The following is a 15,578-nucleotide window of genomic DNA, read 5'->3' as shown; positions in this document are numbered from 1 at the left end:
GTTCTAGAATTTCTTTAAAGTCATTATTTGAAGGTATTTGGATGGCTTTGGGGAAAAGCTCAGGTGAGTCCCTGTCTTTACTCTGCCTCTCTTCAAAAAAGATTTTAAAAATTAAATAAGAGAAGTAGAGAAAAAAAATTTGGGGAAATCTACAACTTGGTAAAACACACCACAGACAATGAAGTAATATCAATACTAAACATATATGCATCAAATGGTATAGCATCCAAATTCATAGAAGAATAGTTAATAAATTACAGGAGGAAATAAACAGTAAAACTATCCTGTTGGTGGACCTCAACTTTCTACTCTTAGAACTAGACAGAATCTATCCAGAAAATGTACAATAAAGAAGATAAGGAGATGAATAGAACTTTAGAAGAGTAAGATGTGATAGAAAAGTTAGATCTCAAGAAATTGAATGGGAGTAGAAAGGAATATTCCTTTTTCTCAGTAGCACATACACCCTCACAAAAATTGACCATGTCTTAGTGTATAAAAACCTCACAACCAAATGCAGAAAAACAGAAATATTAAATGCGTGCTTTTTCAGATCATAGTGCAATACAAATTACATTCAATAAAGGGCCATGGATTTATAGATTAAAATTTAATTGAAGCTAAAGTTCTAATCCTAAAGAATGAATGCATCAAACAACAAATCATCAAAATAAGCAATAACTGCCTTAAAGAGAATGACAAAAATGAGACAACATATCAGAATTTTTAGGATACTTCCAGAGCAGTACTTAGGGGAAAATTTATCTCTCTAAATGCATACATTAACAAACTAGGGAACAGAAAGATCAATTTGGGAATGCAACTAAAAAAACTTGAAAAAGAATAATTTAAAAATCCCCATACAATAAAATGGAAATTCCAAAACATCAAAAGAGAGGTTAATAAAATTGAAAGAAAAAATAGTTGAACTAATAAATAAAACTACATGCTGCTTTTGTGAAAAAAATAGATAAACTTTTGAGTAATTTGATTTTTAAAATGAAAGAAGAAAAACAAATCACCAGTATTAAAAATGAAAAGGGTGAATTCATCACTGAAGATGAAATATAAGAATTAGTGGGAGCCAGTTTGCCCAATTATATGCCATTAAACCTAACAACCTTGGTGAAATGGACAAATATTTGCAAAAAATATAAATTTCCCTGATTAACAGCAGAATAAATGGAATGCTCAAATAACCCTATAATAGAAAAATAAATTGAAAAAGTCATCTATTCTGAGGAACAGATGGATTCACAAGTGAATTCTACCAAACATTTTAAGAATAATTAATTCCAATACCATGTAAAATACTTTGAAAAATAAGCAAAAAAAGGTTGTACTAAATTCTTTCTACAACATGAATATGATGCTGATACCTACACCAGGAAGAGCAAACACAAAAAAAGAAAACAATTGACCAATTTCCTAATAAATATTGATATAAACATTTTAAATAATTTACTAGCAAGGAGATTATAGCAATGTGTCATGAAAATCATATACTATTACCAGTTGGGATTTATACCAGGAATGTGGTTCTGGTAAAATGTTAAGAAAATAATTAGCATAATTGACTATATTAGTAAGTAAACCAACCAAAATTATTCTCAATAGATGCAGAAAAAAACTTTTGATAAAATACAACACTCATTCCTATTAAAAACTCTAGAAATCACAGGAATAAATGTGGCTTTCCTTAAATGATAAGAAGTATTCATGTAAAACCACCAGGAAGCATTATTCATTATGGGGATAAGCTACAAGCCTTCCCAATAAGATAAGGGAATGCCTATTTTTGCCACTATTATTTTTTGTTGTTGTTGTTGTTTTTGTTTTCTTTTTCTTTTTTTATAAATTTATTTTGATTTATGAATAATCACTTCCATATACTTTTGAGTTTAAAATTTTTCTCCCCCTTTTTCCCCACCACCCTCCCCAAGACAGCACACAATCTGATATAAGCTATACATTTACATTCATATTAAATATATTTTCACATTAGTGATGTTGTGAATAAAAATTAAAACCAATAGAGAAAACCATCAGAAAGAGGAAACAAAACTCAACAGAAGAGGAAAAAAATAGCAATTCAACTTCCATAGTTCTTTCTTTGCCACTATTATTCAATATCACAATAAAATTCTAGCTATAACAGGGGCAGAATTCTGTTGAATTGCCAATATTTGCATCTGGGTCACAGTCCTGGGTCTTTGTTCCAGAGAGAGGAGGAGCACTAACACAACAGAACTTGTAGCTGCAGGGAAGCAGGGACCATAGTCACAATTCAAGTGTTGAAATTGGTTCTTGTGGTCACTCAAAAAGCATTACATGGTATAGGAGATTAATAAACATACAACTCCCTAGATCATATCATCTTGGAAGAGCTGAAAACTTACAGGTCCCCAGAATTACCACTGAAAATAGCTTCAAAAAACAAATTAATAAATAAATAGATAAGACAAAACAAAACAAAAAACAAGCAAATGAACAAACAAAAAATCCCTGAAGCTTGGAACACTTCACTTGGGAAGCAGAGTCCCACTTTAGCATAGAGTTAAAAGTTAAGAAATAGGCTGGAAAATGAGCAAACAATAGAAAAAATTTGACCATAGGAAGTTACTATGGTGACAAGGAAGATCAAAACATACACTCAGAAGAAGATAACAAGGTAAAAAATTCATCTATCCAAAGCCTCCAAGAAGAATATGAATTGGTCTCAGGCCATGAAAGAACTCAATTTTTTTTTTAATTCAAGTAAGAGAAAGAGGAAAAATTGGGAAGAGAAATGAGAGTGATGCAAGAAAAGCATGATAAAAGAGTTAACAACTTGGTAAAGGAAGACAAAAAAAAAATACTGAAGAAAATAACACCTTAAAAACAGAATAGTTCAAAGAGTAAAAGAGGCACAAATATCCAATGAAGAAAAAAAATGACTTGAAAAGCAGAATTGGTCAAATGGAAAAAAAGAGGTAGAAAAATTCACTGAAGAGAAGACCTCCTTAACAAGTAGAATTAACCAACTGGAAAAGGAGCTGCAAAAGCTTCCTTAAATTATTTTTTCCTTAAAAGTTAAAATTGGGCAAGTGGAAGCTAATGACTTTTTGAGACATTAAGAAACAACCAAGCAAAATTAAAAGAATGAAAAAAAATGACAATGTGAAATATATCATTGGAAAACCAAGTGACCTTGAAAATAGATCCAGGAGAGACAATTTAAAAATTATATGAAAGCCATGATAAAAAAAAAGAGCCAAGACATCATCTTTCAAGAATTTATCAAGGAAAACTGCTTTGATATTCTAGAACCAGAGTGTAAAATAGAAATTGAAAGAATTCACCTTTAATTGAAAGAATCATACTTTAAAAAAATTACTTTTCTTGTTCTTTTTTTTGTCTTGTGTTTTCTTTCACAATATGACTTATATGGAAATATGCTTTGTATGACTGCACATATACAAACCTATATCAAATTGTTTGATATAGCATGAGAGCATGAGAGAACTTAGAATTCACCTCCTGAAAGAGATCCCAAAATGAAAACTGCCAGGAATATTATATCCAAATTCCAAAGTTCCCATGTCAATGAGAAAATATTGCAATTAGCCAGAAAGAAACATGTCAAGTATTGTGGAAACACCATCTAGATAATGTGAGATTTAGCAGCTTCTACGTTAAAGGATCAGAGGCCTTGGAATATATTCCAGAGGGCAAAGGAGCTAGGATTACAACCAAGAATCAGCTACTCAGAAAAACTGAGTATAATCCTTCAGGGGGGGAAATGGACATTCAAAGAAATAGAGGACTTTCGAATATTCCTGATAAAAAGGTCAGAGCTGAACAGAAAATTTGACTTTCAAATACAAGATGATATCAAAGTTTAAAAAGGTTAACAGGAAAGAATAATAAGAAATTCAATAAGGTTAAACTATTTATATTCCTACATGGGAAAATTGTATGTATTACTTCTAAAAACTTTTTCATTAGAAGGGCAGTTAGAAGGAGTATACATATAAAGCATAGGGGTGAGTTGAATGTGATGGTATGATAATATAAAAAAAATTAAATTAATGGATGAGAACAAAAAATACACTGGGAGAAGGGGAAAGTGAGAGTTATAATGGGACAAATTGTCTGACATAAAAGAGCCCTGAATGAGATTTTACAATGGAGGGGAAAATTGGGAAAGAAAGGAGGGGAGTACATCAGAATTGGCTCATAAGGAATAATATACACATTCAGGATTAGAAATCTAACTTACCATACAGGAATATAGGAAGGGCAGGGGATAAGAAAAGCAGGGTGGAGTTGATAGAAAGGAAGAGAGCAGGTAAAAGTCAGAAGCAGGGGCAGTTTGGTGGTGCAGTGGATAGAGCATTGGCCCTGGATTCAGGAGGACCTGAGTTCAAATCTGGCCTCAGACACATCACACTTACTAACTGTGTGACCCTGGGCAAGTCACTTAACCCTATCGCCTAAAAGAAAAATGTCAGAAGCAAAACATTTTTGAGAATGGATAGGGTAAAAGGAGAGAGAGAAGGATAAACAGGGGAAAATAAGATGGAGGGAAATACATAATTGGTAATCAAACTGTGAAAAAAATTACAGAGTTTCTCTGATAAAGATTTCATTTCTCAAACATATATATATATATGAACTGAGTCAAATGTATAGAAATAAGAACCATTCCTCAATTGATAAATGGTCGAAGGATATGAACAATTTTCAGACAAAGTAATCAAAGCTACATATAGTCATATAAAATGCTCTCAATCACTCTTGATGATCAAAATGTAAATTAAAACAATGCTGAGCTACTCTACCTCACACCTATCAGATTGGCTAATAGGACAGAAAAGGAAAATGACAAATGTTATAAGGAACATGGGAAAATTAAAACACTCATGTACTATTGGTAAAGTTGCATACTGATTCAATCATTCTGGAGAGCATTGTGGAACTATGCCTAAAGGGCTATAAAACCATGCATATCCTTTGACTAAGCAATACCAGTACTAGGTCTGTCCCAAAGATATAATGGACAAAAATAAAAAAGACCTATGTGTACAAAAATATTTATATAACAGCTCTTTTAGTGGTGGCAAAGTATTGGAAATTATGGGGATGTCCTCCAGCTAGGGAATGACTGAACAAGTTGTGGTTATGTGACTGTGACGAAATACTATTCTGCTATAAGAAGTGACGAGCAGGCAGATTTCAGAAAAACTTGGAAAAAAACTTACATGAATTGATACAAAGTGAGGTGAGCAGAACCAGGAGAATATTATCCACAGTAATAGCAACATTGTGCAATGATCAACCATGATAGACTTCTCAGCCATACAATGATCCAAGACAATTCCAAAAGACATGATGAAAAATGTTGTCCACCAACAGAGAAATAATTAATGGAGTCTGAATGCAGTTTGAATCATGCTTTAAAAAAAATTACTTTTCTTGTTCTTTTTTTTCTTTTTTGTCTTGTGTTTTCTTTCACAATATGAATAATGTGGAAATATGCATTGTATGACTGCACATATATAAATCTATATCAAATTGTTTGCCTTCTCAATGAGGGTATAGGAACATGAGAGAACCTAGAATTCAAAATTTTTTAAAAAATGTTAAAATTGTTTACATGCAACTGGAAAAAAATATTTTTAAATGTAATTGGGAAATGTTCAACAAAATAAATAAAAATATACCATACTTTATAAGGTTAATTTGTGGTTTTCTTAGTCAATATGCAACTCATAGGGATTTAAGGTTGACACCTCTGCTTGAGGTAGCTCAAGGGCTATGCAGCTTTACTCCTTTAATTCCATTTTAGGCTTTGCTCCTTTTCTTTCTGGATTTTATTTTCTCTCATGTCCCCACAACCTTAAAGATCTAGAAGCTGTCTTAACCACCTCTCCCTAGCAGCCTTGTCATCTTAGAAGTTCTCTCTGCCTCTGCATCCCCTTCCTTTAATTGATCATTTTCTCCCAGATTCTCCATTTGAAGGAAAGACACCTGGCCGACTATGATCACTTCTTCATTCTCTCTTGGCTTCACAACTGATGCTGCACTTCTTTCTTCACCATGTCCCCATTTCTCCACCCTTCCTTTGTAATACTATTCAGGTTCCTTTTATATGTTGTTTTCCCCCATTAGAATATATCTCTGCTTTTGGATCCTCAGAATTAGCATAGTATCTGGCACATAGTAAGCACTTTATGAATGTTTATTAATTTGACTTATTGCTTTTCCATGGCTAGCAATTTTAAGATCAGTTTCCTACCCTAATTAGAATGTGTAGAATGGGTGTTTGTGGTCGTACAATTTTTATTTATACACATAAAGGTTGATGGCATAAGTATCACAAATCCAATACAATATGGATGATGGGGAAATATTAAATAGTTCTTTTCACAAAATACTTTAATAAAGATAATGAGCTTTTTGTTTCTACCCCCAGTGCCTCAGTTTGTCCTATAGAAGCACAGAATCCTGGAGGAAATTTTTGAATGTAAAATCTACATGTTTTCTATTAAGTTCGATTAAACTCTCTCTCTCTCTCTCTCTCTCTCTCTCTCTCTCTCTCTCTCTCTCTCTCTCTGTATATATATATAAGTTTTCAAGAAACTGAATATAGTTACTAACCAGAAATCCTTCTTTACTTAAAAATAAAATTGGTGTTGATGGGTTCTAGGGAAAGAGGAATTAACTTTAAATATTAGAGAAACACAGAATAGTTAAGATAAACAAAGAAGAAAGATTGCAAGTTTATAAGTCTTAATACATAGTCCCCTGAGCAGCTAGCTGGCTCAGTAGATAGAGTAGGAGGGCCTGGAATCAGGAAGAGCTGGTGAGACACTCTTCTAGCCAAAGACAGCTTAGAGGGGTGGATATCTGTGATACAAAAGTGGAAGCTGGCCCAGAGCCCATGTGAATGTAATACCAGTGGTGTGACTAGGTAGTGGCAACAGAAGCAGCAGCAGCTTCAAGATCTCTCAAGCCATAGATGGTAAAGGGAATAGGGAACTGGTCAGAAAGAGATTACAGGGGTCCTTTGAGCTAGCAGTAAATGCAGAACTGGAAGTTGTTTGGCAACCTCATTACCTATGCTAACTTCCGGGTCATATTTCCAGAGGAGAGAGGAACACTTTCAATCAAGAAGTAGCAGGGGATCTGAAGAACAATATCACTTCTGGTCCCAAGGGAACTGGGGCCTTGATGGTCAGTATTAATTCTGGTCCCATGACAACAAGGGCCTAGAGGAGCAATATTGATTGTGATTGCAAGGGATAAAGGACTCTTCCTGGGTAAAGGCCAGAGTGCAGACCAGAAGAGCATTGACCACACCTCTTTTCAGATCACACTACCTTGGAATCACTGAAAACTTCCAAACTCCCAGAACTAACTCTGAAAAAAGCAGTACAAAAAAGCCTGAAGCTTGAGACAGAGCCCCTTTATACCGTTGCCCCCCCATTCCAAGAACATAGGCCAACTTCAACATAAAGTTCAAAATCAAGAAATGAGATGCGAAAATAAGAAAACAATTACAACAACAATAACAAAAATCTTAACCATAAAAATCTATGTTGACAATCAAGAAACAAACTAAGAAGACAATCAGGTCAAAATAGCTAAAAGTAAATCTCAAAGAAAAAGGTGAATTGGACACAGACCTAACAAAAAGTCCTAGAAGAGCTAAAAAAGGATTTTCAAAATCAAATAAGAGTAGCAGAGCAAACATTAGTAAAACAAATAAGAGTGAAGGAAGAAATTTATGAAAAGACAACAGTTTGGTAAAAGAGGAAGAAAAATACTGAATAAAATAATAATTTAAAAACCAAAATTGGTCAAATAGAAAAAAAAGTACAAAATCACACTAAGGAAAAATAATTTCCTTTTCTTATAATTTCTTAAAATAATTTATTTTTAGTTTTCAACATTGACTTCCACAAGATTTTGAGTTCCAGATTTTCTCCCCATCTCATCCCTTCCCCCACCCTAAGATAGCATGCATTCTGAATACCCCTTCTCCTAATCTTCCCTCTCTTCTATTTCTCCTCTCCTTCTCCTAACCCCTTCCCCTTCAATTTTCCTGCAGGGCAGGATAGATGTCTATACCCCATTGTCTGTATATTTTATTTCCCAGTTGCATGTGAAAACAATTTTTTTTAATTTTGTTTTTAAAACTTTGGGTTCCAAATTTTCTCCTTTCCTCCCTCCTCACCCACCCTTATTGAGAAGGCAAGTAACTTGATACAGGTTATACATGTGTAGTCATGCAAACACTTACATAGTAGTCATGTTGTGAAAAAACTGAGTATATTTCCTTTAATCCTATCCAATGTCCCATTTATTCCATTCTCTCTTTTGACCCTGTGCCTCCTTAGAAGTGTTTGCTTCTTGGGGCAGCTAAGTGGCTCAGAATTTAGAGCACACTCGCTGAAGTCGAGAGGACCTGAGTTCAAATCTGGACTTGGAACAAACACTTGACACTTACTAGCTGTTTAACTCTGGACAAGTCACTTAACCCCAATTGCCTGAAAAAAATAGAACTGTTTGCTTCCCCAATCTGCCCTCCCCTCTATCATCTCCTGCTCTCTTGTCCCCTTCCTCCCCTATTTTCCTGTAGGGTAAGATAGATTTCCATATGCAATTAAGTGTGTATGTTATTCTCTCCTTAAGCCAAATCTGATGAGAATAAGATTCACTTATTCCCTCTCACCTTCCTCACCTTCCCCTCCACTGTAAAACCCTTTTCTCATCTGTTTTATGTGATAATTTACTCCATTCTACCTCTCCCTTTCTCCTAATCTCCATATAATCCTTTCACACCCCTTAATTTTATTCTCCAGATATCACACCTTCTTCTTCAACTCATCCTGTGCCCTCTATTTGTCTGTCTATCTATCTATCTATCTATCTACCTATCTATCTGCGTATCATCTATCTATCAATCTATCTATCATCTATTTATATACATACATAGAATTTTTTCCCTTCAACTACTCCAATACTGACAAAGGTCTCATGAGTTACAAATATCATCTTTCCATGCAGGAATGTAAACAGTTCAACCTTAATAAGTCTCTTATGATTTCTCTTTCCTGTTTACCTCTTACCTTCTTGAGTCTTGTATCTGAAAGTCAAATTTTTCTATTCAGTTCTGGGCTTTTCATCAAGAATGCTTGAAAGTCCTCTATTTCACTGAAATTCCATTTTTTCCCCTGAAGGATTATACTCAATTTTGCTGGGTAAGTGATTCTTGGTTGTAATCCTATCTCCTTTGCCCTCCAGAATATTATATTCCAAGCCCTGTGGTCCCTTAATGTAGAAACTGCTAAATCTTGTGTTATACTGATTGTGTTTCAACAATACCTGAATTGTTTGTTTCTGGCTGCTTGCAATATTTTCTCCTTGACCTGGGAACTCTGGACTTGGCTACAATATTCCTAAGAGTTTTCCTTTGGGGATCCCTTTCATAAGGTAATTGGTGGATTCTTTCCATTTCTATTTTGCCCTCTGGTTCTAAAATATCAAGGCAGTATTTCTTGACAATTTCTTGAAAGATGATGTCTAGGTTCTTTTTTTGATCATGGCTTTCAGATGGTCCAATATTTTTTTTTTAATTCTTTCTGTAGATCTATTTTCCAGGTCAGTTGTTTTTCCAATGACATAGTTCACATTGCTTTTTTTTTAATATTTTCATTCTTTTGAATTTGTTTTACAGTATCTTGAGTTCTCATAAAGTCATTAGCTTCCAATTGTGCCATTCTACTTTTTTTCATTTTTTTATTTATTTTTAGTTTTCAACATTTACTCCCACAAGATTTTGAGTTCCAAATTTTCACCCCATCTCACCCCTCCCCCCACCCCAAGATGGCATGCATTATGAATACCCCTTCCCCTAGTCTGCCTTCCCTTCTATCTCTCCCCCGCTTCTCTTATCCCCTTCCCCTTCTATTTTTCTGTAGGGCAGGCTAGATTTCTGTACCCCATTTCCTATATTAGTTATTTCCCAGTTGCATGTGAAAACATATTTTTAAACATATGTTTTTAAAACTTTGGGTTCCAAATATTCTCCCTTCCTCCCTCCCCACCCACCCTCATTGATAAGGCAAGAAACTCAATATAGGTTATACATGTGCAGTTATACAAAACACTTCCATAGAAGACATGCTGTGAAAAGTTAACTCTATTTCCCTTAATCCTATTCTGCCCTCCCCCATGTATTCTATTCTTTCTTTTGACCTTGTCCCTCCTCAGAAATATTTGCTTCTGATTACCCCCTTTCCCAATCTGCCCTCCTCTCTATCATCCCCCTACTCTCTTGTCCCTTTCCCCCCCATTTTCCTGTAGAGTAAGACAGATTTCCATACCCAATTGAGTGTGTATGTTATTCCCTCCTTAAGTCAAATCCTATGAGAATAAGATTCACTCATTCCCTCTCACCTTCCCCTATTTCCCCTTCACTGTAAGAGCCTTTTCTTTTCTGCTTTTTGTGATATAATTTACCTTGTTCTACCTCTCCCTTTCTCCTTCTCCTAGTATATTCCTCTGTCACACCTTAATTTTATTCTCCAGATAGGCCCCCTTCATCTTCAACTGACCCTGTGCCCTCTATCTCTCTATCCATATGTCTATATATATATATACACACACACATATATATATATATTTTTTTCTCTCCAACTACCCTAATACTGACAAAGGTCTCATGAGTTACAAATATCATCTTTCCATGCAGGAATGTAAACAGTTCAACCTTAATAAGTCTCTTATGATTTCTCTTTCCTGTTTAACTCTTCATGTTCCACTTGAGTCTTGTATTTGAAAGTCAAATTTTCTATTCAGCTCTGGTCTTTTCATTAAGAATGCTTGAAAGTCCTCCATTTCACTGAGTGACCATTTTTTCACCCACAGGATTATACTCAGTTTTGCTGGGCAGGTGATTCTTGGTTGTAATCCTATTTCCTTTGCCCTCCAGAATATTATATTCCATGCCTGCGGTCCCTTAATATAGAAGTTGCTAAATCTTGATTTTAATATTTTTCTTGGAGGCTTTGGATGTAGGAGCTTTGACTTTGTTTCCTTCTTCTGGTTGTATGTTTTGATGTTATCCTGATTGGGTTTCCACAATATTTGAATTGTTTCTTTCTGGCTGCATGTAATATTTTCTCCTTCACCTGAGGATTCTGGAATTTGGCTACAATATTCCTAGGAGTTTTCCTTTGGGAATCTCTTTCAGGAAGAGATCATTGGATTCTTTCCATTTCTATTTTGCCCTCTGGTTCTAAAATATCAGGGCAGTTTTCTTTGATCATTTCTTGAAAGATGATGTTTAGGCTCTTTTTTTGATCACGGCTTTCAGATAGTCCAATAATTTTTAAATTCTCTCTCCTAGATCTATTTTCCAGGTCAGTTGTTTTTCCAATGAAACATTTCACATTGTTTTCTAATTTTTCATTCTTTTGGATTTGTTTTATAGTGTCTTGATTTCTCGTAATGTCACTAGCTTTCAATTGCTCTATTCTACTTTTTAAGGAAGTATTTTCTTCAGTAATCTTTTGGACTTCCTTTTCCATTAGGCCAATTTTGCTTTTTAGGGCATTTTTCTCCTCATTGGCTTTGTGGACCTCTTTTGCCGTTTGGGTTAGGCTATTTTTTAAAGTGTTTTTTTTTCCAGTATTTTTTTGGGTCTCCTTTAGCAAGCTGTTGACTTGTTTTTCATGATTTTCTTGCATCACTCTCATTTCTCTTCCCAGTTTTTCCTCTCCTTCGCTTACTTGTTTCTCAAAATCCCTTTTAGGCTCTTCCAAGGCTTGGGACTGATTAATATTTTTCTTGGAGGCTTTGGATGTAGGAGCTTTGACTTTGTTTCCTTCTTCTGGTTGTATGTTTTGATCTTCTATGTCACCAAAATAAGATAATATAGGCTGACTTTTTTTGCACTGCTTACTCATGATCCCGGCCAATTATTTGAGTTTTAAACTCTTTGTTAAGGTAAAAGTCTGCTTCCAATGTGGAGAATGTACTGTCCCAAGCTTTGGGGGTTTGTACAGCTGTTTTCAGAGATACTTCTAGGGACCTGTAAATTTTCAGTTCTTCCAAGGTGGTATGATAAGGGGCGAGGTGTTTCCTCTCCACCGCCACAACAAGCTCCACCATGCCAGCACTCCTCCTCATCCCTGGACACCCCCTCAGAGCTGTGACCCAGATACAAGCATGAGCAGAGCAAGAGATTCCTGCCTCAGCACTGGCAAAGAGATCCCTGCAATCACCCTCTGATCAGCCACTGGATTCCCCCTCAGTCTGTGGGCCAGAAGCTCAGGAAGCAGCCGCTGCTCCAGAGGCCGAGCTCAGGACTTGTGACTGAGACCTAGCTCCTTCTCTCACCACAGTCACAGACTTTTCCCACTGACCTTCTAAATTGTCTTTGGCATTCATGGGTTGAGAAGTCTGGAAATTGCCACAGCTGCCCGCAATTCAGTCCTCTGAGACATGCTCCAGGTTCACTGCAGCCTGCACACCCATGCTGAACTGTGCTCCTCTCCCTGCCCAGCGCAATATATCTTTCAGATCAACCATTCAGGTTGTCTTGGGCTGGAAATTTGTTTCACTCCGTCTTTTTGTTTTCACTCTGCTGCTTTAGAATTTGTTTAGAGCCATTTTTTTTGCAGGTGTTTGGAGAGGTTTGGGGGAGAGCTCAAGCAAGTCACTGCTTTCACTCCCCCTCTCCATTCTATTTTTTAAGGAAGTATTTTCTTCAGTAAGCTTTTGGACTTCCTTTTCCATTTGGCCAATTTTGCTTTTTGATGCATTCTTCTCCTCATTGACTTTTTGGACCTCTTTTGTCATTTGGGTCGGCTATTTTTTAAGGTGTTATTTTCTTCAGTATTTTTTTGGGTCTCCCTTAGCAAGCTGCTGACTTATTTTCATGATTTTCTTGCATCACTCTCAGTTTTTCCTCTACTTCCCTTATTTGCTTCTCAAAATCCTTTTGGAGTTCTTCCATGACCTGGGACCAATTCATATTTTTCTTGGAGGCTTTGGATGTAGAAGCTTTGACTTTGTTATCTTCTTCTGGTAGTATGTTTTGATCTTCTTTGTCACCAAAGTAACATTCTGTGATCTGACTCTTTTTGTGATGCTTGCTCATGATCTCAGCCAATTACTTGAATTATAAACTCTTCGTTAAGGTAGGCGTCTGCTTCCAGTTTGAAGAATGTACTGTCCCAAGCTTTGGGGATTTTGTGCAGCTCTTTTCAGAGATACTTCTAGGAACCTTTAAATTTTCAGTTCTTCCAAGGTGCTATGATAAAGGGCGAGGTGTTTACTCCTTTCCTGTCCTGTGCTCTGGTCTATGAGTGACCACAAGCACTCTTTTCTGTCTTGGAACTGTGAGGAACATTTCATCTCCACCACCACTACAAGCTCCACCATGCTAGCACTCCTCCTTGCCCCAGAACCACCACCCAGCACCATGACCTAGATCCAAGCATGGGCAAAGCAAGAGAATCCTGCACCAGCAGAGAGATTCCTGTAATCCCCCTCTGATCAGTCACTTGATTCCCCCTCAGTCTATGAAGCTCTGGAGGCAGCCACTGCCCAGAGGCCACATTCAAGTACTGGGGTTGGGACAGTACTTCTCTCTCACACAGACTTTTCCTACTGACCTTCTAAGTTGTCTTTGGCACTCATGGACTGAGAAGTCTGAAAACCTCCAACGCTGCCTGTGACTCAGTCCTCTGAGGCCTGTTCCAGTTTTGCTAAGGCCTGTACCCACGCCGAACTGCATTCCTCTCCCAGCCCAGCATGATATACCTTTCTGATCAACCATCCAGGTTTTCTTGGGCTGGAAATTTGTTTCACTCTGTCTTTTTGTGGGTTCTGCTGCTTTGAAATTTGTTTAGAACCATTTTTTACAGGTATTTGGAGGGATTCGGAAAAATAATTTCTTAAAAATTAGAATTCGGCAAGTGGAAGATTAAAAAAAATACATTTGTAAATTATAACCAAAAAATTCTCCCAACCTAAGAGGACATACATAGTCATGGTATCATACCATGATATGATGTATTACGGAGATCAGAATTTTTTAGCATGTAATATATTGTAGTCACTTATATACATATATATATATACACACACACACATACATACATACACATACATATATGTACACACACATATATATAATATATATATATAATAAATATATATATACATACATGTGTGTGTGAACCCACAAGTAGGTTGACTGACAGGTATTGGTAATTTAAAACCATGAACTGAAAATCAGGATATCTGATTGTTTCCATATTTTATAAATATGGCAGATAGATAGATAGCCAAAATTCAATGAGACATAAGTTAAATTTTTTGCTAAAAATAAATATGTCAATTTGTTACATAAAATCCTGTCCCTCAGAATGATGTATCTTAAATTAAATTTCAGAATGTCTTCTTAATTTCAAATCAAAATTTTAAAATCTAATAGTGTATTGTCTTTTACAGCCATGCTTCTTCTTATTCCACCTTCATTTGTTTATTTATGAGACTTATAAAATGGTTTTTCCCCTCTTTTCAGATTTGGCAGTGTGGTGGATCATTAGAAATTGTAACCTGTTCTCATGTGGGTCATGTGTTTCGCAAGGCAACCCCATATACATTTCCAGGGGGCACTGGTCATGTCATCAACAAGAATAATAGGAGACTAGCAGAAGTCTGGATGGATGAATTTAAAGATTTCTTCTATATCATATCCCCAGGTAAGCAATTCTGGCTGTTTTGGTTTGTTTGTTTTGGAGAAGAATAAAGTAGAATTCCATGCAAATATAGGCATTTTCCTTGTTGGACCTCCTTATTTTGATGATGGTTATTCAAATAGGTATATTTGTTATTCAAATATTCAGAAACCTATATTTTTGCAAAGATCTTCTTGATAAAATAATTTTAAATCTAAAATGTAAATTACACAGTATAATAAATACAATATTATGTGTCTCAAATGCCTCATTTAATCACAAACATAGTTGTTTCTTTTCTTACCAGTATCATGGAGGAGAGAAGGGCATAATGTAAAGAACTTTGGAAGGTGGGTCATTAACATGATTCAGAGTCTTATCCTGACATGTGGACACTGAATTCATCTAGTGGTTGATGAGATTTTTTAGACTTAAGGGATAGCAATATGAGAATCTTTGGTCCTTTGTCCCAGGGCTTGTCCCAATTTTGTCTTAGATGTATCAATCATCTAACTCTCTTAAGACAGTTTTTGTTTTTTATCTGACCTTTGTTTTTTTTAATGTGTGAAGACCCAATAGGATTAATCTTTAGCAGAGATATTGAGGAAAGGGGAACTCTTACATACAGATTCAATATTATTTTATAGAGAGGAAAAATGAGGACAACATGTATATAAAAGTGTAATTAGGAGACAGTCTTTTTTTTTTCACACATTTTCATACCTCTTCTGTGTCAGGAAACTATTGCCAGAAATACTATTTCACACACAGATCTATTTCTCCCTGCAATAGAAACCCATCCCAGATGTTCAGACAATATATTTTGTCAACAGTATA

General features: G+C 35.6%; 1 protein-coding gene across 1 annotated transcript in view; it reads left to right on the top strand.

Annotated features, from left to right (window-relative positions):
* The window catches only part of LOC114045873 (polypeptide N-acetylgalactosaminyltransferase 13), an 816,024-nt gene that overhangs the window by 557,545 nt on the left and 242,901 nt on the right, over positions 1-15,578 (top strand). The window contains exon 8 of the mRNA XM_027866047.1: positions 14,585-14,765. Coding sequence (XP_027721848.1) covers positions 14,585-14,765 — 181 coding nt within the window. The remainder of the gene's footprint in view (positions 1-14,584; positions 14,766-15,578) is intronic.

This window comes from Vombatus ursinus, unplaced genomic scaffold (assembly GCF_900497805.2).
Source record: "Vombatus ursinus unplaced genomic scaffold, bare-nosed wombat genome assembly UNPS02014779.1, whole genome shotgun sequence".
Classification (NCBI taxonomy): domain Eukaryota; kingdom Metazoa; phylum Chordata; class Mammalia; order Diprotodontia; family Vombatidae; genus Vombatus; species Vombatus ursinus.
Note: the sequence above shows the minus strand (reverse complement) of the source record. Positions and strands in the feature narration are given on the sequence as shown.